Source organism: Rhinichthys klamathensis, unplaced genomic scaffold, assembly GCF_029890125.1.
Source record: "Rhinichthys klamathensis goyatoka isolate OS25496 unplaced genomic scaffold, OSU_Roscu_1.1 h1tg000103l_1, whole genome shotgun sequence".
NCBI classification, from domain to species: Eukaryota; Metazoa; Chordata; class Actinopteri; order Cypriniformes; family Leuciscidae; genus Rhinichthys; species Rhinichthys klamathensis.
The window spans coordinates 5,788,079-5,811,724 of record NW_026606642.1 but is presented as its reverse complement, the minus strand read 5'-3'; the positions used below and the strand labels follow the sequence as shown (position 1 = coordinate 5,811,724).

The 23,646-nt window shown below is 40.5% G+C and overlaps 1 protein-coding gene and 1 long non-coding RNA gene across 2 annotated transcripts; one reads left to right on the top strand and one right to left on the bottom strand.

Moving 5' to 3' along the window:
• The first annotated feature begins 469 nt into the window (after positions 1-469).
• Positions 470-8,060, top strand: LOC130086896 (uncharacterized). Its single transcript, XM_056253117.1, has 6 exons — positions 470-555; positions 2,719-3,060; positions 3,332-3,646; positions 6,380-6,718; positions 7,519-7,613; positions 7,892-8,060. The coding sequence occupies exons 1-6, from the start codon at positions 516-518 to the stop codon at positions 7,907-7,909; spliced, it is 1,149 nt and encodes a 382-aa protein (XP_056109092.1). The 5' UTR covers positions 470-515; the 3' UTR covers positions 7,910-8,060.
• Positions 8,061-19,058: 10,998 nt separating this feature from the next.
• On the bottom strand, positions 19,059-23,566 carry LOC130086967 (uncharacterized). The gene is made up of 3 exons (XR_008807302.1): positions 23,442-23,566; positions 19,663-19,736; positions 19,059-19,158 (listed from the first exon to the last, which is right to left on the bottom strand). It is a non-coding gene; the product is annotated as an uncharacterized LOC130086967 (long non-coding RNA).
• Between the last annotated feature and the right edge of the window lie 80 nt (positions 23,567-23,646).

Sequence of the window (23,646 nt, the reverse complement as noted above, 5' to 3'; positions counted from 1 at the left end):
TTCTGGGGACAGCTTTTGTAGAGGTGTCGAAACCATATGGATATTATTGAGTGCAGTCATCCAGTTTCATTATGCACCGCAACTTCCGCAATGAGGCTACATGTACAACCGTATAAAATAAAATAAATATTTTTTTTTTTTTTTTTTAAACACTCAAATGGAACGTCGGAACGTACAGAATGCATCCGTACGCCTCCGTTTCCTTTCCCCTTCTGCACTGTGCAAAAGTCTTGTCACCACCATCTTTAAGGCGAGGAGCAGCCAACGCAAAATCTACACAAGCCTTTTTTGTTTGTTTGTTTTGTCTGTGTTCCTCTGGTTTACAATCGTTTCAGAGCTTCGTTGTCAAACGTCACATTAGGCCTATAGCAAAAATGAAACAAGCTGTGTTGTTGTTGTTGACAGCGTATTGTTTTTAGCTGCGTCATTGTACGTTACTTTCGCTTTCACTCTAGGAATTTATCTAATTATTTCACAGAATCTTGATTTATTTTCTGGAGAAACTGGAGAAAATAATGTTCGGAATTTTCCCCACACTGTGCATTTTCCTGCTTGGTAAGACATTTATTTTTATGACATGCTGCGTGTATGATGTCGGAACCCGGAAGATAACAGTTCGCCACTGGTTGATGGGAAAATCAACTATGGGAAAATAGTGGGGGTTTGGGTGTGCAGTTGTAAACTGTTTACACAGACCTTATTTTACAGGCTACCCTCATTAAAAAAAACCCATAGGAAAATCCAGTGGTGAATTGTTTTCTGGTGTTTGACTTCATCCCTGCAGCACATTGTTTTCTCCTGTTTTGTCCCCCTCCTTAAAACTGTCTTTATATATGTGACCACCAGGGGGCGCTCTCTGGCGTGCAATTTGGATATATAAGCTAGAAAAACCAACCAGCGCTCCCCTTTAAACTATCTAGGCCGGTTATGTCCAATGAAGGAACACAAAGTGGGACTGATGTACTCAAATGTGTAAATTTATTAAACCCTAGACAATACATTGGCAATCAGAGCAAGCAAATATTTTCCGTAGGGAACAGTGGATAAAGTCTCATAGTAAATGAGTTACAATGCATAAAATATCATAATACATAGGCTATAGTGAATAAATAAATACTTCTCACATACACACACCTCAACACTGCAAGAGACCCTTCACACTAAATAGGCAGTACACACACTAAAACGACGCTTCACACTAGTGAACAAGCACTGTCCCCACCGGATAGATTGCACAATGCCCATAGGCCGAATACGGTGATACAAATTACTATTGCCAAACAACAAACAAAACAAACAAACAAAACATTTACATTTAGCTGGATATCACTGGTAGCAGGCCTCCACCATATGCCCACCCAGTTCCAGATCCGCACGTCACGATGGGACAAATTTCCGAGGCACGCACATACATTCAAAGAAATGAAAAAGAACAAAAAATAATTAAACCCAGGAAAAACAGTGGCTCGTTGGACAGACAAAGGCAATTCTCCTGTAATCACAAGCATGAGTGATTTAAGATGCAATGTTTGGTAGCATCGTGACAAGTTAAGAAAAGATTAAATTAAAAGACAGAAAAAAATTAAACGGACTTACGTTTCGAAACCAGCCAAGATGAATTGGCGCTATCTGCACCGTACTGATATTTTAACGGTGTGGATGACTAATAACTGTGCACACTCTCGTCAGCGTTGCTTCTATTAATAAGCAATATCAAACAGAAAGTAATCAGAGCTACAAACACTACACGTTATGTAACAAGAAAAGGGGGTTAGTAAACTTACATTGCTGCAAATACATGTGGAACAAACTCACTACTCGCGATTAGGCAAGCAAGAATTTCTGTCGACTCGTAACTGCGTGTACCATTTACTGGTCACCATACGCACAAACGCCAGGCCGAGCTACAAACAAAAGACTGTTAGGCTCTTCTCAATGGGAATAAGTTTAGGGTTAAAGACAGACAGGCGTAACCTTCCAACAAGACTCACGTTCTCCCGTTTGCACAGCTGATACTCCGAAACTCACTCTTCAATGCACACCGCACTAACGTTCTTCTGTCCTTGTCGCACGACACATTTAAAGGGACGCATCACTTGTGACACCTGGCCCAAATAATTAGTACCAGTGGGCAGGGCGATTCCAGCTACACTTCCCGTCTCAACCACCCTTCCCGCTACATATAGGCTACCACCTGGTTATTGTTGTAAAAAAGTAAAGCTTTAATAGGCCTTAATAATAAACCATATTAGTTTCCGTTGGACATATTGGCCATTTCTTGGGGTGTTGCCATTAAATCATAAAATCCAAACTCGTAATATTTAAAAGGTACATTAGAGAAATATAAAGGTTCATATTATTTTGTTTTAAATGGTAAATATATTTTTTGTGTAGCTTCAAGTAGTCCTGCATTATGCACACACTTCACAGCCTTAACTTGTGTATTATTTCAACTCTGTCTGAATAAAAGTTTAAATCTATTTTAGAATATCCTTAAAATGGGCCTTACTATTGAGATGAACGGGTTAAAAAAATGCATGCCAAACTGAAGACAATAATATATTCAATACTTGGACAGACCAATTGTAAATTTGAAAACAATAGCAATATTTTTAATTAGTATAGTATTATTCTATTTACACAGCACTTTCATCTTGCGTATTTTTATCCCGCTATCCCTGATTTTTATTTAAAATGATTTGTTCAATTCTTCTCCAGATGTTTTCGGTGTTGGATCAGATGTAGTGTCAGTGTCGGTGTTGGAGGGAGATTCAGTCACTCTAAACACTGGCGTTGAAACAAACCAGCAATACAGAATAAGATGGTATTTTAATGACATTCGCATCGCTCAAATCATTGGAGATCTGAGTAAGATCTGTACAGATGTTCAGTGTAATGAAGGCACTGAGAGATTCAGAGACAGACTGAAGCTGGATCATCAGACTGGATCTCTGACCATCACACACACCACAAACACAGACTCTGGAGAATATACACTACACATCAGCAGCAGCAACAGCGACAGCGACAGCATTAAGAGCTTCAGTGTTTCCGTCACTTGTGAGTATGATTAAGTCATTCAGTGCATTTTCCTTTAAGAAATTTAATATATATAATATGGATGATCACTGATTTTATATGGATCTTTTTAATTTAGTGTCTTGGTTTAATGATTAGAAAACAGAGACCTGAAAGTGACCAAATCCATCTCTTATGTTTTTTTTGCATGTTACATTATGAATCCTTGCATATTTATCTACCCACGAGCTTCATGATCTGTAGAACAAGTTTTGACTGTTTTTTCTTCTTCATGTACATCTGGTGTTGATAGGTGACGTATCAGTGTCAGTGTCAGTGATGGAGGGAGATTCAGTCACTCTGAAAAATGGTGTTAAAGCAGACCAACAAGGAAAAACAAAATGGTATTATAATGACACCCGCATCGCTCAAATCAATGGAGATCAGAGTAAGATCTGTACAGATGTTCAGTGTAATGAAGGCACTGAGAGATTCAGAGACAGACTGAAGCTGGATCATCAGACTGGATCTCTGACCATCATGAACATCACACACACACACACTGGAGAATATAAACTACAGACCATCAACCCCAACAGCGAAAAGATCTTCAAAGTTGCTGTTCATGGTAAGTCATTTAACATTTAATAAAAACAGGTTATATATATATTTAAATAACATGTTATAGTGCATATCATAGCAGTAATGTTACGATGCAATAATTTAGCAGATTAACTCCTGAAACGTTGCAGAGTGTTTGTGACAGACACGGAAAGTGTGTAGCAGCATGAAAAACAAGAAACAAAATTATTCAAATTGTGAATTAATTATATTATACAAAAGATGAGCATTGGTTATAATCAGTGTACAATATTGAGTTACTGCCTAAAAAGAAACTAATTGTGTTACTTTTTCCTCACCTGGGCTGGGCGGGGATTGTTTCTATTTTTGGCATATTGTAAAAACCCTTTCCCAACAAAAGTTAAACGAGTAAGCCTCAAACTTAAGGAAATGTAAATTCACGCTCAAAAAAACTTTCAGATGTGCTACCATTATGGATTTCAGGAGATTGGTGTTCAACACTTACTTCAGCAATAAAAAAAAAAATTGAAAAAGAAACACAAATGTGATGTTTATCCAAAGTAATTTTTGCTTATAATTGAATTGGATCATCGAAGGTCCGCAGCAAATAAATTAGTTAATAAATAGAAATTAGTTAATAAAGTGAGATTTTTTTATAATAATTTTATTATTATTTCAGGTTTGCATAATATTCTGAGTTTGCATTGCATTGTTTTTATTTATTTTGAGGAATACTGAATCTGTTTTTGTGCAAGTGAGATGAGTAAATGCCTGATCACATTTAGGCCCTGTTTACAACTGTAAGAAGCGTTTCGGTTGATCGGATCATAAGTGGTCCTGGATTGCACGACCGGATTGCTTTAGTAGTGTAAACGCTCATGTGGTCGAATGTGTTCAACCAGCCACAAAAGACCGTCTACTCTCCACATACTGACCTAATGCAGTAACATTATGGGAAGAGCCTTATCCAGACGGGATTTAAACTTTGTCTGAAGACGAAAAAGCGTACCAAGCACAATGTTCTCTCTTCATTCCTGATTTCTCACACACACTCACAGCGTTCGGCTGGCCTTGTTACTGCAGGTGTGTTCATATGTAAATTGCGAGAGCTTATTTAGTCCATTAGATCAAAAGATCTGAAAAAATAACATTTACCTGCTCATAAACCCTCCCCTCATAGAAATCAGGACAGAAGGGGTCGAAAGTGGACAAAAAAAAGTCTATTGAGATCTGATCAACCAAAACACATCTTAATAGCAGGTGTAAACACGGCCTTAGAGTTTACAGTAGATCTACAATAAGCATCATATTTGCACACAGCTCACAGAACGTCTCTGCACTTACTGCTGATTTCTCTCAACAACATGTGGACAGGAGAGCTGTCAGTCAATAAATGGCGAAACAAAGTAACTTGCATTACTTATTTGAAAGTTACTTTACTAGTTACTTGAAAAAGTAATCTAATTACATAACTCGCATTACTTGTAATGCATTACCCCCAACACTGGTTATAATCTGTTAATGTCTTTCTAAACTCATTTAACTTTGACCGAAAGCTTGTGTAACGGAGGCCAGCTAGTAGTCGCTGTGCGAGTAAACCTCACTCCTCTAATCTCAATAGGCGCTCTAGCGACAGATGCTAGAGGCTGCAGTCTTTAGCCTCCTTGTTAGAGCGCCTGACTCTCATGCCGGAGACCTGGGTTCGAGGGTCGAGTGGGGCCCGGGTGGAGCGGTTACACTTGCAATAAATTGATCTTGCACAGTGTTTTGAGTGTGCGGCTGCTGTATTACAATATTTTCCACTATGATTTAATGTAGCAGCACCTCTCTACAAGACTTGCTTTGACGGATGAGCGGTGGTTCTTTTCTATATAAACTCATTTAACTTAAAAAAAAAAATCAAGACAGCATGTTTGAGATTCCATTTACCATTGTTTTATATGCATTTGTGCGTTCATCAATGTTTATGTGAATAAAAAGCCTAAATGATCGCTGTCCATCATAAAGTGATCGTATCTCTTCAGTTTGTAATCACTTTGGCCCCGTTCACACTGCAGGCAAAAGTGGCCCAAATCTGATTTTTTTGGGGTCAAGTGACCAGGTCAGACTTCTTCAGAGGTAGTGTGAACACTCAAATCTAGCCCAGATCTGATTTTTTCAAATCAGATTTAGACCACATACATATGTGGTCCTGAATCAGACCCAGATCTGATTTTTTTCAATGCGGCTGCAGTGTGAACAATCAAGGCGGATTTGATGCGACTTTTACGTCAATCTACGTCGACATTTGTCACAATTATGTGGGTCGACATTTACGTCGACATTTGTCACAACTATTCAGGTCATATTCCCACCACTCCTGGCTTCGTCTACGCATCCACACAGATCTCTGTAGTGAATTTGCAACCATAAACCCGCAAAAGTTTCCATTACACAAACATTATGAAATAAATGCGAATATGCTTACTTCCTCCATAACCTCCCGAACTTTAGTGCAACCGCGTGCTGCGTCTGATGTCATTGCTATTGTTCTTTTGCGCATGCCGGTTAGTTTGAAACCTCAAACAGTTCACACTGCAATCAGATATAGGTCACATTTTAAAAGGTAATGTGAACAGCCAATCAAAAAATCGGATCCGAGCAAAAAATCAGAATTGAGCATTAGGACTTGCGGTGTGAACGTGGCCTTTGATATTCACAGTTCTTTCATATTGTGTAGATTTGTTTTCTCGGCATAAAGATACTAACCCAGCTGTTTTTTGTTGTTGTTTTTTTTTAGAAATTGCTGCCGAGATGAATGAATTAAAAGCCATGTCACCGAAGGAGGGGGAATCTGTCACTTTAGATCCTGCCGTAGAAATAAAATCTAATGATGTGATGATGTGGTGTTTTAATGACATTCTAATCACTGAAATCACTGGAGATCAGAGTAAGATCTGTACAGATGATCAGTGTAAAGAGAGATTCAGAGACAGACTGAAGCTGGATCATCAGACTGGATCTCTGACCATCACACACACCAGAACCACAGACTCTGGAGAATATACACTACAGATCATCAGCAACAACAACAGCTTCAGTGTTAGGAGAATCAAGAGCTTCAGTGTGACTGTCACTGGTAAGTATAAAACCTTAGTAATTCAATGCATTTTAAATACAGTGCCTAAAGTTTTTTTGTTATTTTGTTTAACATTTTGAATAATGTTGTATTTATCTGCACAATGCATAAAATCTAGCCTGGTTAAAACCAGACCATTCTCAGTGGTAACTGAGTTATGGTCTGGCAAAGGGTCATAGACAAATCATTTCCAGAGGGGCGTCACCAACGGGCGTCGCGGATAGACCTAAAACCAATCAGAGCGATGAAGGAGATGACGTATGCAGAGCAGCGGAGAAACATCTCAGAGTGTTGTTCTTTGCTCAGTTTTTATCAAAAAGGAAACGTTCAAATCGCTTAAAACAGACGCGATAGCTGATTCGAACGAGTGATGTTCGATGGCGGCATCCATCTTTGTAATGTAGGCTACAAAATCTGCTTCAAAATCCCAGCGCTGTCGTCATCGTGTAAAGCCCGCCCCCAACGTTTCTGATTGGTGCCGCGATTTCGACGGATTGGAAATGGGTTTGAATGAGCTCTTTGCCAGACTAACTTTCAGAGCAAATCTAAATTTGCCGGAAGTTGTCTGGGTTTTCCCAGGCTACATAAAATCACTTTTCCTGTGAACATTGATGTTTCGTGTTTAGCTGAAAGTGCGGATGCTGTTTTACTGTAACTGCAGTCCCTTTAAAACCCCCACCAAATGGGGGGCATTTATCAGTTGAATCAATATCATAAAACTAAACTCAAAACAGAAAGGTGTAATTATTAGTCAACCATATCAGTAAAATTGATATGACTGTCTCTCTTTATCATTCCAGGTTTGGTTCTGTCTCCAGCGTCTATAGCGGGAATAAGTGTTGGTGTTCTGCTGTTTGTGACTGCAGCTGCTTATGTGATTTACGTTTGCAAGAAAGTAAGTCTGTGTGCGTGTGAATTATTATTGTTTATTATTTTAATTGCAGAGCATCACACACTATGGCATTGAAACATTACTGTTGTTTTAATGCAGTACAGAAGAAGACAGTGCAGAACATCCTACATTTAGGACATTGTCGAATATTTAAGAAAAGAAAACCACATTAAATTCATTGAAAACACAATTCCAATCTTATAGTATTTTTGTTGTGTTTGTGTAACTGAATCATCAATCCTGTTAATTTCTTTCCCTTCTGTGAATCTGTTTTCTTTCAGAGGAGAAGTGTAATATAGTCATGCATCAATCAGAATGTATCTTCGAATCGAAGACTGCTGTTAATGGGAAGTACCAACACTGAAACACCGACATAACATTACTTATTGTTTTGAAAATTGTATTTAAAGGGACAGTGAGGGAAAAAAACTGAGAGAATAGGATCAAATTGAAAGTGTCAATTAAGTTTTTTTTTTATGTTTTCGGGTTTTTTTTATTATGTTATGTTATTTTTTTAAACATATTTTCAGTTATGTTAACATTTGCTTCTAAAAAGACAGATCAACAATAAAATTAGCACCAAAAAAAAGCAACATTTACCAGCAATAGATCAGCAAGTGCTTGGTGTTTTTCAGTATGCAGAGTTTTTTTAAGCTGTTACAGGGATCCATACATTATCTGTTTCTTGTCATTTGCAATATGAGACCTATTAATGATAACCTGTTTGACATCAGTTATTTTGTCCCGTCTGTTTACATCCTCTAAAAACTGACTGTGTTTACAAGAAAACCTCACAGAGACGGGCGGCCATTGTGACCAAGAATTGTGTTTGACTGCACACACAGATCGTACTGTAAGACATGAGCACTTTAGACAAATACGATAGTGAACATTTGAAGGCAGCTGTCAATCAAACAACACTCAGGCACTGAAGCGACTCTTTTATATTAATGTCTCGACTGAAATTGTTCATTTGTGATATTTTATGAGGTGCTGATTAGATGATTTTACTGCCAGAGTCCTGCGTTTCATGCGAGGAACATTCATTACAGGTGTTTTATCTCAGTTCTGATTATGAAGCATGTTTTGTGCTATGCAATTAACAGTGTTTTCTTTATTTATAATCTAATAATCAATATGTGTTTTTTTTTTTCTTGCATTTTTTTTGGTCAACAGTGTTAGAACAATTTTTCCCTTATTCCTTTTTATGGTTTGTCTTTTGTTTGGTACTCATTGTAGATATGTTAATATCATCAATAGGATTTGTATATGATTTTGTCTATTTTTGTCATAATGTTTTGTCATGCCAGAGTTAAAATGCTGTTATTTGCCAAATTAACAAAATAAAATGGATCGTGTCATGTTATAAATCAATAAGTGCTGGATAGAGATGAATGATTGTTTCATAAATGATAGCAGTGTTTTTAATAAGCTTTTCAAATATTGTAAATTATATGTCAACATAAAGAGGTTTTATTTTGTGAATAAATCATGTGCCTTTCCATGAGAGGAATATTAGACATGTATTTTTATTATGTTCATGTTAGGGGTGGAACGGTACACCGAAGTCACGGTTCGGTTCATACCTCGGTTCAGACATCACGGTTCGGTACGATTTCGGTACAATGGAGGGAAAAGCAAAACAAAAATGCAGAAGGCATTGTATTTTTTAAATAAGTTTTTTTAATAAAGGCATAGAACCAGTTTATTTGTAGTGCATTGACAATAGTTTTATATAATTAGTTTATTAATTAAATTAATAAAAAGACCTTGCGATATGTTTGGTAATTGTACCTGAATTAATTTAAAATTATTTTGCTATATCTCAGATCAAAATATTTGTTTTTCCTTAATTTTAATTAACATTATTAATTGACAATGTAACATTATTCTCTTCTGAATTATAAATAATTGATTTCTGTATAAAATAATACTACCATTAAAAACACATTTGATATTCTTTTTTTAATCAATGTAGAATGTGTAAGATTAGTGCTCCGAGGACAAGAAATGGAAACCAATGCAATATGACGAATGTCCAAAAGATGGAACACACAGACTGTTTTGAAATGGAGTTGGATAAATATGTTTTGCTTTTAAAACAGTGTGTGTGTGTGTGTGTGTGCGTGTGTGATTTTGGTTGGGCGGACAGTTGTAGGTTACAGTTTGACAAGAGTTTACAGTGTGACAAAAGCATGTTGTGTTTTATTGCGAGTGTCACAAATATAAGTAAACACTTTGCAGGTTTAATGATCTGTATGAACAAAATGACGGAGTATGTTTTTTATGTTTCCACTGTTCGATCGCGCGCCTCTCTCTCTCTCTCTCTCTCTCTCTCTCTCTCTCTCTCTCTCTCTCTCTCTCTCTCTCTCTCTCTCTCTCTCTCTCTCTCTCTCTCTCTCACACACACACACACACACACACACACAGTTCGATCGCGCCCGCGCGCCCCTCTCTCTCTCTCTCTCTCTCTCTCTCTCTCTCTCTCTCTCTCTCTCTCTCTCTCTCTCTCTCTCTCACACACACACTCCAGCATTGCAATCTTGACATCGCTGCCTGTTCATTATGCGGTCACGGTCACACCAAACGCGAATAGAGCGTCAAATTTGCGTCTAGTTCGACGCTAGTCCAAAGCGAATAGGACGCGCGTATAAAGGCCAATTTATACTTCTGCGTCGAGTGTACGCAGTAGTGTACGGCGTACGCTACGCACGTAGGCGACGCCGTCATGAGCATTTATACTTCTGCGTTTAGGTCTGCATTGCTCTGCAGTACAGCGCCGAAACGCTAGTTGGCGGCGGAGGGTTTTAATGTTCCACTGTGTTTAGATTCCTCGCGGCAAGAAGAAGAAGATTCCTCGCGGCTGTTTTGAGTTTAGGTTACTACAAGCAATGGCGACTGAAAGAGAGCAGATCATGTTGGAGTTGGAGCTTATCGAGGTGGAAAAGGTAAATTTTTAGTTTTTTTAACAGTTTCGCTGTACTTAGAATTTAAAATGACGGGCGGTGCAGAAGAACACGCCGGAAATGCATAGGAGGAAACGCGATGCTACCAAGCCTACCAATCACAGATCTTGCGGTCCGCGTCGTCGCGACGTGTAGTTACATTTTTGAGGAGGTGTGCGTCAGGTTACGGCGAAGGGTACGGCGTATGGTACGCGTCTGTGCGTATGCTACGCCGTACCTACTGCGCGCACCCGACGCAGAAGTATAAATTGGCCTTAAAGCCAACGTTTGAAGTGAACGCGCGTTCAGAGCTAAGCCGATGGTACAGATTATGTGTCCCTAAAGAACCCGCGTATCTAACAGTAGTTCCGCATTACATTAATTAATTTGCACGCGAGTTTTATTTATTTTTATACCGTGTATTCTCCGTGTAAATTCGTGCACCGAACCGTGACGCCCGTACCGTTTCGGTTCAATACGAATACATGTCAAGTCAAGTCAAGTCACATTTATTTATATAGCGCTTTTCACAATACAGATTGCATCAAAGCAGCTTCACAGTGATAACATGAAATTAGTACAACACAGTTCAATAATATTGTTGAATATTAAATATCCCCAACTAAGCAAGCCAAAAGCAAGGCGACAGTGGCAAGGAACCAAAACTCCATCAGATTGGATGGAGAAAAAAACCTTGGGAGAACCCAGGCTAGTCAGGGGCCAGTTCTCCTCTGGCTAACAATCATAGGGTTTTAAAGAAGCTTTACAGTAAGTGCATATCAGAGAGTACCTGGAAAAAATACATTTAGTTAATCATGTAATATTTAGGGGATAACATATCGCCGGCGTTGAGTCGTCTCTTCGCAGGCGTTGAGTCGTCTCTTCACAGGCGTTGGTCTTCTCATCACAGGCGTTGAGGCATCCGAAATCCCCGTGAGAGGCAGGATACCAAACTGGAGCCTACGAACGCCATTTTTCTCGGGACAAGCGTCCCGAGATAACAGCAGAAAGGCAGATGGGAAATAATTAGCATAGCTGATGTTCATAATGATTTCCATTACACGGGAGTAGGTGTTAGAAAACCATAATCTCACAACTCTCCGCAACCCAAACTCTCCGCAACCCAACCGCAACCATACGGACCGACCCGTTTGTCTATAAGGCTGTCGAGCCCCACTGGTGCGTTAAGCAGTTTCAGTGGCAAACGGTTCCGTATGGAACATGTACCGTTCCACCCCTAGTTCATGTGAGAAATGGCATTAAAAACATCTGATTCAATTATAACTGCATTCTTTGAATAATGAATTCCTAGTTATGGCACTAGATGACGCTCTAATACAGTATGCATACTGTTTGTAGTGTGCACACTTTAGATATTAATGGAATATAGGGCACACCGTGTGGGATGCTGTTCTTGCAAAAAGTTAAAAATAATAAATAGGGAAACAAACAGCAAGTAATAACAGTTATTTTAGTGATTGTTACAGTAAAATGGAAATGTGGTATCTGACACAACTCTCTTTAAAAAAAGAAACGACAAATATTATCTTACACTCTGAAGTAGATCTCAAGTTATGTTTTTATAGTAGGAACAATAACTACAGTACACATTTTGTGGAGAAATATGAGTATCATGGCCAATGCAGTTTAGCAATGCATCTGTTTTTATTTCTTTTTCAAGTGGTGAACATTATTAATGACCAAAATATAAGGAATAATAAGCAATAGTAAATGTTTGACAAAGCAAATACCACATTTATCCTGTGGAATTATGACTCATCCCTCTAGTGGTCAAATGATGTCTTGTTTCTTTGATGAGGGTGTTTCCTTTGAGTGTATTTTATTTTTAATATAGAGTGAAAGTCACCGCATTATGATTCAGGTGTGTGGCGTTTATCATGCTACATTGCTAGTGGTTGTAAAAAAAAATGTTTCTGGAAAAACTTCACTGTTTCAAAAACAATATTATCCTAATGAAACAATGTTTATATACAGTTAACAACCAATGAACTTCTGCATGATGCCATAATAAATGTTACAACTCACAGTAAGTCATACATTTATTCTTAAAATGTATCATTATGTATTTGTCAGTGTGATATCAAGTATTATTTGAAGCTTCTTTAAAATTGTAAAAAAAAAATTTTTTAAATTAAGCAAGAGTTGAAAATAAACTAGCTAAGCTTATCTAAGGTCATTAATATACAGAAAGGTGCACATGCTTCTGTACTTCAATTTTTCACAGACAAATTATGTAATAATTGTATATTCGAGAGAATCTTAAAAAAACTGCTTTGCATAGAGAGGAAGTAAAATTGTGGAAGTCCTTTCCAAACACGCTATTCACACTAAAATGCAGACACACTCAGACTCTTCACACCTCAAGACATGCACACACAAACACACACTAACCACAAACACCCAGTAGCAGACACAATCTCATGCAAAAGCTGTTTGTCCACCGATCAACATGTCTATATGTCTATCAGATTTCTTTCCAGAACCAAAAATTAGGCCTTTATCTAATGCAATACTGTAAAAAGACACCATTTATAACAAAAACGAAATGTCTACTGTCATTTTTGTAGCGACTCTGACAGGGTATCCGGACAGATGTATCTAAATTAGCGAATCCCGATTTGCAAACAAAGGTCAGTTCTTCGTGAGTAAACAAAGGGGCATTCTGTATACGACCCCCTTCGGGCATGTTGACCAGATTGGTGCCACTATGGCTGGAGTCTCCCTAGCAAATGACACATTTGGAACAAGCCAGCGTTGTCTTCAACAAATGGTCAACCATTCAAACCTCGCCGTCTCACGGGACACGCATCCTGACCCCCCCCCCCCCCCCCACAGAAAGAGTCCACAAAGTTGCCTGAACGCTGAAGGACAATCACACATTAATGCACACACACACACACACAAATATCCTATAATGTGTATATAAATATAACACAGAAATTGTATCCAACCTTCCTGTACGCATGCATATCTTATTAGCTTTGCTTTATAATAGAAGTGTGGTTTGCTAGTGTATAGCTCTGAAGTCTAAGAGTTCATCAAAAGAATGTTCCAACACATTAACACACAAACACCAGCCATGGAACTTTTCAGAGAAAAGTACCTCTACATGTTTTAAACGTATTCATTTTTGTGCTTAGATGTCGTCACATGCCATACTGGAAGTACTGACAATTTTATTGTGTGTTAAGCAAACTTTAAAGATGCTCGTAATTCTGCATATGAATGTAACTCTATATTCCGATAATCTTCATGTGACGTGTCTGATATGTCTGTAATTCGCTCAATCTAACGGAGCCGAATTCCGATAGCAGAATGAAGTAAGGTGCATTATTTTACACATTTCATATTTCAGGAGCCGAACGGCTCAAATACAATCTCCTCACGAGTCAGTCAAGTGGGAATCCCCCACAGGACAAAGAGAACTGTGTCCGCTCCAGATCCGCGGACGGTCATGTGTGATTCGCGCAAACAGAGGCGTGAACCCTCCTCTCCATAAGAGACACAGCAGTTTCTACGCCACTTGAGAGCTTTTTCCTGTGAGAGGATCCATGGCTCCTTCGGGAGCTTTCTCCGTTTTCTTTAATCTTTCTTTATTTTCGTCTTCGGACTTATTCTTACGTTTAGTTTCAGTGAAATGAGCGTAATCGGCAACTTCAACCTGAAGGAGACTCTTTGAATCTGCAGCGACCACGCTCGCCCGGAAGAGCTGAGAAAGCACGCACCCGCTCTTAAGGACACACACGCAAGACGCGGTTTTCCTCAGCAACACCAGGAGAACCAAAGACCTTTAAGCCTTCATTCAAACTAACGCGCTTTGCCCGCTCTGAAAGACCACGTGAACGCATGACGCGAGGACAGAGACACACACGCCTTCTTCACATCAACCATAAAAGAGCTTTACCTGTGCAAGTAACCGTTTACCATTCTTTCGAGGTTTAAGATCTGTGATTCTTGTTGTCTCAAAAGGTTCTGTCTGTGATGAATTTTGCCAAACCAGAAGATCTCTCATCTTCTTAAGGGGGTCGCACACCGGACGAGAAGCGCAGCGCCGCGTCGCGCAGCGCCAGGTCTTTAAAATTCGAACACATTATTCTCTATGAGTGTACACACACCGGCGGCGCCATTCGGCGTCTGTCCGCGGCGCCCAGCTACGGCTCAGGACCTTGTTCAAAACCCTGCCGCGCCACAGAGTGCCATTTGCATAGTTTTATATTAAATTTCCATTTATTTGTCTCAAATCGTCGTTAATGTACATGGCTTCACCCTGTGCTGTTTTCACTCGGGTTAGCTAAACGCTAGCTAAATAAATACTATTGTATTATGTGACATAGTTGCCTAGACAACGGATAACGTTACAACAAAATAACAGACTCAACGTGATAGACACTTTTACTTGATTAACGTTCAAACATCAGCTATTATTCAATGAACATAAAAAAATAAATAATAAATCAAGATAAAACACACATCGTGCAGCTCTTCTACCAGGAGTTGATTCAAAATTGTGCTCGCGCGATTAGAATGTGCGCGTCCGGTGTGCGATACCTGGAGTTGTTCTAGACGTGGCGCGACGCGGCGCTGCGCTTCTCGTCCGGTGTGCGACCCACTTTACTCTCTCTCTCTCTCTCTCTCTCTTGTTTGTTATTCGTCTGTCTCGTTAGTTTTACTGTTTAACTGTACATACATGTATCCTGTGTTCCAATGTAGAATTCTGTACCCGTAATTTCAATTATTAAAACCATATTCTTGATGGATCCTGAAGTGCTCATTTACAAGTCAATGAAATGATGATCTCATAGCTACAAAGCTTTACAAGTTGTTACTATATCAGTAACGTAAATTTTATAAACACGAGAAAATTAATGTTCACGGCTGGAACATTGAGATTTCTTGGAGTTTATAAAAAGGGATAACTTTGTTGAGAAGTTGGTAAGTTAATCTTACGGCTGTTTGCTGGACAAACCGATTGTTTGATAACTAATTAATTCCCTTAATGTTATCTCATATAATCGATCTGTAATGAGACCATTGATATATGAATGAGGAATTATAATTCGTTATGATTTACCATTCATACATACGATCGATCTGTTTTCAATTTCGATAATATAACTGTAATATGCAAATATATTAATCATATTTCATGATTAATTATTAAAATTCCCTATAAATAATTTGAGCTAATTAAGGCACATCTCAATGTGGCTACATTTTGCAGATTTAATTGCTGAAGTTTAAAGGAGAACTCCGGCGCAAAATGAACCTTTGGTCTAATTACACATTGTTACCTAGTCAACCGTTATCTGAGATTTGTTTTCATGATTATCGAATGTAAATAGTTTTATCTCTAAAAACAGTTTAGCCTATAAAGCTAGTATAATGCTAGTATATTGGGCATAGTGTAATGACAAATAAAAATCGCTTGTTAATACCACTAACAAGGCTGAAAATAGCCCCACACTAACACGGTAGCATAATGAGGGTCCCTACCTTCAAACCGAAGCATTGAGAACTTTGTCAGTGTCCAGACAGTTTAATAAGAAGATATTTTAAACATACAGTCAACTTCGTGAATACAGGCAGGAGCCATCTTTGAAATACAGCCTTTACCAGTCGATCTACGAACGCCGATCCAAGCCTGCTGTTCGCGCTCACCTTATCACAACTTATAGCTCGTTCACATCTCACCAGCGCACTTGGATCGGCGTTCGTAGATCGACTGGTAAAGGCTGTATTTCAAAGGTGGCTCCTGCCTGTATTCGCGAAGTTGACTGTATGTTTAAAATATCTTCTTATTAAACTGTCTGGACACTGACAAAGTTCTCAATGCTTCGGTTTGAAGGTAGGGACCCTCATTATGCTACCGTGTTAGTGTGGGGCTATTTTCAGCCTTGTTAGTGGTATTAACAAGCGATTTTTATTTGTCATTACACTATGCCCAATATACTAGCATTATACTAGCTTTATAGGCTAAACTGTTTTTAGAGATAAAACTATTTACATTCGATAATCATGAAAACAAATCTCAGATAACGGTTGACTAGGTAACAATGTGTAATTAGACCAAAGGTTCATTTTGCGCCGGAGTTCTCCTTTAAGTGCAATTTGAATGTTCACCCTCAGAAAACTTGCACTGAGGAGAATAAGTAGAACATATAAAGTGGTTGTCGACACGACAGCCATCGGCACTGATTCTCAACAAACTCGTCTTCATACGCCGTGATAACTCCGGTCTTCAAACTATAATGCTGCCTGAATAATAATAATAATACACTGTTTGATCGCTGGCCAGAGGAGAACCATTCCCTCCCATTCCCAGACCATTCCAGAGTCTCGTCCCGTCATGAGCGCCACCATACCAGAGTCTAATCCCAAGATGGCCGCCGCCGTTCCAGAGTCTCGTCCCGTCATGGCCGCCGTTCCAGAGTCTCGTCCCGTCATGGACGCCGTTCCAGAGTCTCATCCCGTCATGGCCGCTGTTCCAGAGTCTCATCCTGTCATGGCCGCTGTTCCAGAGTCTCGTCCCGTCATGGCCTCTGTTCCAGAGTCTCGTCTCGTCATGGCCGCTGTTCCAGAGTCTCATCCCGTCATGGCCGCCGTTCCAGAGTCTCGTCCCGTCATGAGCGCCACCATACCAGAGTCTAATCCCAAGATGGCCGCCGCCGTTCCAGAGTCTCGTCCCGTCATGGACGCCGTTCCAGTCTCGTCCCGTCATGGCCGCTGTTCCAGAGACTCGTCCGTCATGGGCGCTGTTCCAGAGTCTCGTCCCATCATGGCCGCTGTTCCAGAGTCTCATCCTGTCATGGCCGCCGTTCCAGAGTCTCGTCCCGTCATGGCCTCTGTTCCAGAGTCTCGTCCCGTCATGGCCTCTGTTCCAGAGTCTCATCCCGTCATGGCCGCCGTTCCAGAGTCTCGTCTCGTCATGGCCGCCATTCCAGAGTCTCGTCTCGTCATGGCCGCCGTTCCAGAGTCTCGTCCCGTCATGGCCGCCATTCCAGAGCCTCGTCCCAAGATGGCCGCCGCCGTTCCAGAGTCTCGTCCCACTTGGCCGCCATTCCAGAGCCTCGTCCCAAGTTGGCATCTGCACATCATTCCCAATCACTCACACCTGCACCTCATCATCCCCTTTATCACTGACACTATTTATAGACACACTTCACCCCAGCTCATTGTCCGGTCTCGTTAATGCCAAGTGGACCTCCCTGTCTCCAGTGTCTCCATTCCCTCCTGTAAAATGACTTTTCTCGTTTTACCTTTGGAAAGCAGCATTGTTATGCAACTGAATAAAAAGTTGGTCAGCAGCATTGTTACTTTTAGTTTTTCCTCGAAACTGATGAAATATTAACAAACATCAAGCATAAATCATTTTTGTAAATCATTGCATTTATTCTTAAAATGACCCAGACATTAACAGAAAAAACAGGATATGAGCTTTATATAATCAAGAATAGTTCTTCTAACAAGGAAGTGTTGCTAGAGCGGGAAATAACTACTGAAGCCAGCACTGCTTTACTGCACGAGTTTATAAGATCATAATGCATATGAGCACATATGATATTATACACAGTTTTTTCTTTGTTTGATTTGAGACCTTTTTTGTCAAACACCAGCATTGCTGTGTTCAGTATTTTGTAAAGCATGTTTTAAAGCAGAAGTGAATGTTTTTCATGTGAGCAGGAATGGAAAAAGCCCTTCAACCACACGCTAGACACACTATTCACACCAGACACACTCTCTGACATCAAACTCGCACAGCTCAGGTACAACAGATCAAACTACATTTGTGTACAGAGGTCATAATTGAGACCACAGCAGAGTCTCCAATCCTTTTGATGTGTTTTGCAAAGTTATTTGCATCTACATTTTGCACCTTTTTCATGAGATTTACATATGTTGACTTTAGGAATTTAACAGTCACAATATCATTGCTCCAATGGGCCATAAGGTTTAGATCAGAGGTCTTCATTAACCCTGCTCTTGGAGGACTACTGTCCTGCAGAGTTTAGTTCCAACCCTGCTTCAACACACATAGCTACCTGTAGTTTTCAAATAAGCCTGAAGGACTCGATTAGCTTGATCAGATGTTTAATAGGGTTGAAGCTTATGCTGCATTCATGCCATGGTTGTCTGTCAAGCCCACTTGGCTCATAGAGTTGACATAGGGGAGACCACACTGAACTTAATATTTAATTAAAATGCTGGTTTATTAATGCATGATTTACAAAGAACAGTAAATAGGAAGCATAACAAAAAGAAAACTGGCAAGGAGCGCCGACCGACGCCATCCTCTCATTGTCAAGCCGAAATAGCAGGAAGAGACCAAGCCAGCTGGAACAAAATGATTTTATCCACTCCCTCATCAGTCCACCAATTAGCATGGCACGACCCACCGCAACAGCTCCACCTAAAAGTGAGACAGAACATCAACAGTAGGCAATACAGGCTTAATTGCCCACACCTGGCCAAGCCGGGCGTGACAGTCACAGGTCACACAGTTGGATTTTGTACTTAGAAAAACACCTTTTTGTTCATCTTATTGTGAGAGGTGCATAATCCACATGATCATGCTCTTCAACTTTCTGTAAAAAAAAAACAAAAAAAAAAAAAACACATAACACATAACACAAGAAAATAATAATAGATAGTAGGTTCATCCTGAAGATTGAGAATGTGATAAATAGTGTTTTCTAATAACATTTATCAGCACTGTTGTGTGAAGAAAATGTCCTTCCAGTGATCTGATCCAAACAACACAATAAGAACGCTTGTTATTTTCCTATTGTGTTTTTTTCATCACAGATTACATTTTAGCAAGTAATTAGTCATTTGAAAGTATAATATATAAGCAATATATATATATATATATATATATATATATATATATATATATATATATATATATATATATATATATATATATATAGTGCTGTAGTGTGTGTGTGTGTGTGTGTGTGTGTGTGTGTGTGTGTGTGTGTGTGTGTGTGTGTGTGTGTGTGTGTGATGGACATGGAGCATTAAACATGTAAAATCTACATCTGAATTTGCTGGGATGATACAAACAAATTAATAATAAATTGTCTTACTAATTTATTTGCGTTTCTTTTGTAGAACACTGGATCAGTGTAAGTGATCTCTTCTGCACAAGTCTCATCTGTTTCTGAAACAACAATAATAGATGCATTAAAACAGTTTATTTACAACATATGTGTTGTTGTTATTATGGCTGTCAAAGATAAAGCATTAATGCATTTCATTAAAAGTTAAACTTCAGTTTTTAAAAATGACATTAATAAATTTAATCTGACATTACGCCTATAACTTTTACACACACACAAAAAAGTTACAGAGTTTTTGTATATCATTAAATTTAGAGAGACACTTTTACAAATATTTTATAAAGCAAACCCAGGTGTTACGGAAGCAGACTCAAGAGATGGATATGAATGCAAACAGGAAGTTTATTGACAACATCAGGGCTGGTGAACGGGAAGCAGGTGAGTGATAAGTGCAATGCTGGATTGGAGAGTGGTGTGCTGGCAGTGAAAGGAATGTGTCTTCTTACAGAGATAGTGGTGGATCGATGTAGACATGGAGAGATGAGATGTAGGATCGCTGGGGACTTGGAGAATTCTGGAGACTTGGAGAACGCTGGAGACTTAGAGAATGCTGGAGACTTGGAGAACGCTGGAGATTTGGAGAACACTGGAGACTTGGAGAACATTGGAGACTTAGAGAACGCTGGAGACTTAGAGAACGCTGGAGACTTAGAGAACGCTGGAGACTTAGAGAACGCTGGGGACTTGGAGAACGCTGGAATTTTTGGAGAACACTGGAGACTTGGAGAACACTGGAGATTTGGAGAACACTGGAGACTTAGAGAACGCTGGAGATTTGGAGAACACTGGAGATTTGGAGAACACTGGAGACTTGGAGAACATTGGAGACTTGGAGAACGCTGGGGACTTGGAGAACGCTGGAGACTTAGAGAACGCTGGAGACTTGGAGAACACTGGAGACTTGGAGAACACTGGAGATTTGGAGAACACTGGAGACTTGGAGAACATTGGAGACTTAGAGAACGCTGGAGACTTGGAGAACGCTGGAGACTTGGAGAACACTGGAGATTTGGAGAACACTAGAGACTTGGAGAACGCTGGAGACTTGGAGAACATTGGAGACTTAGAGAAAGCTGGAGACTTGGAGAACGCTGGAGACTTGGAGAACATTGGAGATTTGGAGAACACTGGAGACTTGGAGAACATTGGAGACTTGGAGAACGCTTGAGACTTGGAGAACGCTGGAGACTTGGAGAATGCTGGAGACTTAGAGAACGCTGGAGACTTGGAGAACGCTGGAGACTTGGAGAACGCTGGAGACTTGGAGAACACTGGAGATTTGGAGAACACTGGAGACTTGGAGAACATTGGAGACTTAGAGAACGCTGGAGAGTTGGAGAACACTGGAGATTTGGAGAACACTGGAGACTTGGAGAACGCTGGAGACTTGGAGAACACTGGAGACTTGGAGAACACTGGAGACTTGGAGAACATTGGAGATTTGGAGAACGCTGGAGATTTGGAGAACGCTGGAGATTTGGAGAACACTGGAGACTTGGAGAACATTGGAGACTTGGAGAACATTGGAGACTTGGAGAACATTGGAGACTTGGAGAACGCTGGAGACTTGGAGAACGCTGGAGACTGAAGAAGTCAGGTAGCTCGTAGGAGGTAAGGTGAGTAGTCCTCTTTCCAACCAACGAACAAGACCGAACAGTGAACAGTGGAGAATCGAGTCCTTAAAGGTATTGTAGGTAGGAATTTTATAAAAAACTTTATTCCAAATTTGTTTAAACTTTCTGTAAATATCAATGCATAATTAAAATGTAAGTACTCTGATAAAAAGAGTATAACAATCGAGTGACTCTAGACCGTTTAATCTGCACTAAACACAGCTCATTATTTCCATTCGGGACAAACAAAGGATTGGCTTAGGCGACTGTCACTCTCTCGCAACCATGGCAACCACCCTTTTGCCACACAGGACCTGCCCACTTGCGCGTACCCGTTTGATTTTAGGAATTCAAGAGGCACGGAACCTAGGAATAGCAAAACAATGGCAGAGGAAGACCAATCAAAATTCACATGCAGTTCGCGAAGCCAAAACCAGGCAAAAAAAGGAAGACAGTAACGTTACTAGAAAAGGTAATGAACAAAAAGTCTTTGGATAAACAACAAAATAAAACGCATGTCAAAATCGGCGTGGCTTTCCAGCGATGGCGAGAACTGACAGACCTCAAGGGGCTGAAAAGTGACGCCTTGTGACGACCTCCTCTGCTTCGCCCTCGACCCCGGATCTGTCCTCGAGCTGACGATGCGGTACTTGTCTCTGGAGTGTAGTCCTCATCAGAGTCAACAATGCTTTCATCATAGAAAATTTTACATGCAGAACACCATATATGTTATGTGAATGTTACACGAAATTCATCTTCATCGCAGTGTAAATGATGGCAATGGAAAAACGTGTATCATGCAACCTGTTTTTAGCTTTGCCTTATAGATAACTAGCTCGTTAGCGAATCAATTAATATATATTTTAAACTTCACCAATATCAATATGCTAGCTTGATAGTGAGTACTAAAATACATCTTATTTGTTTATCTTCATAATGATAAAGTTAGATTTTTTTATTACATGTGATTCTGACATGATGTCACTACATGCACTGCGCTCCTTCCTCTCCGCTCGTCTCAGGTAAATAATGCGTCTTCAGCTCAGTGGTCGGAGTCGCGCGTTCATGTGTTTTTGGGGCGTGGCTTTGGAAGGAGCCCAGAAGGGAGGGGGTGGAGTGAATGGAAATAATGAGCTGTCTTTAAAACAGTCGTGAGAGGTCTAGAGTCACTCGATTTTTATACTTTCTTTTCCAGAGTACTTACATTTGAATTATGCATTGATATATACAGAAAGTTTAAACAAATTTGGAAAAAAGTTTTTTATAAAACTCCTACCTACAATACCTTTAAGTAGTTGGACGGAGTGATGATTGTGATGATGAGGTGCAGGTGTATGTGATCAGGAATTAACCCCTCCCCCCCATTTTTCTTGGGGAGCTCACTGGACTCTGGAGGAAGACAGAGACTGGAATCCCTTCTGGGCTCTGGAAGAGAGCGGTGGCTGGAGATTCAGGCGGGGCAGTGGCCATCATGGACGAGGCTCTGGAATGGCGGTCTCGGCGGGACGAGACCTTGGAAGGGTGGCCTCTGCGGAACCAGACTCTGGAAGGGTGGCCTCGGTGGAACACGACTCTGGAAGGGTGGCCTCTGCGGAACGAGACTCTGGAAGGGTGGCCTCAGCGGGACAAGACTCTGGAAGGGTGACCTCGGCGGGACAAGACTCTAGAAGGGTGACCTCGGCAGGACGAGACTCTGGAAGGGTGACCTCGGCGGGACGAGACTCTGGAAGGGTGACCTCGGCAGGACGAGACTCTGGAAGGGTGACCTCGGCAGGAGGAGACTCTGGAAGGGTGACCTCGGCGGGATGAGACTCTGGAAGGGTGACCTCGGCAGGACGAGACTCTGGAAGGGTGACCTCGGCGGGACGAGACTCTGGAAGGGTGACCTCGGCAGGACGAGACTCTGGAAGGGTGGCCACGACGGGATGAGACTCTGGAAGGGTCGCCTCGACGGGACGAGACTCTGGAAGTGTGGTCTCGGCGGGACGAGACTTTGGAGTGGGATCACAGACTGACATGAACCTGGGTGACTGTGACTGAGTGGTGTTGGCCGACTGTGAGGGGAGAACGACTCAGCCACAGCACATAATCATTGTAACTGGTTAGGGAACATGTGGTAGTAGCTGCAGGTACCTTGCTAAAATAATAGTTGTCCAAACCCGTCCAGAAGACAGTCTTGAGTGTCCCCTCGTTCCAGGGCACCAGATGGGCAAGGTTGAGGAACTCTTCGACATACTTCTTTATTCGGTTGGTGGTCTGGGGAGATGGTAAGAAGCCTAGGAAGTCATTATTCATAGATACTTTAATTTGAGCATTAGCTCCAACTTTACACATTTAA

What these genes read in the sequence shown, in the direction of transcription:
- LOC130086896 (XM_056253117.1), top strand. Translation starts at nt 516, where the DNA reads ATGTTCGGAATTTTCCCCACACTGTGCATTTTCCTGCTTG. An exon ending in ACTGTGCATTTTCCTGCTTG is followed by an intron (nt 556 to 2,718) that starts GTAAGACATTTA and finishes ATTCTTCTCCAG; the next exon opens with ATGTTTTCGGTGTTGGATCA. An exon ending in CTTCAAAGTTGCTGTTCATG is followed by an intron (nt 3,647 to 6,379) that starts GTAAGTCATTTA and finishes GTTTTTTTTTAG; the next exon opens with AAATTGCTGCCGAGATGAAT.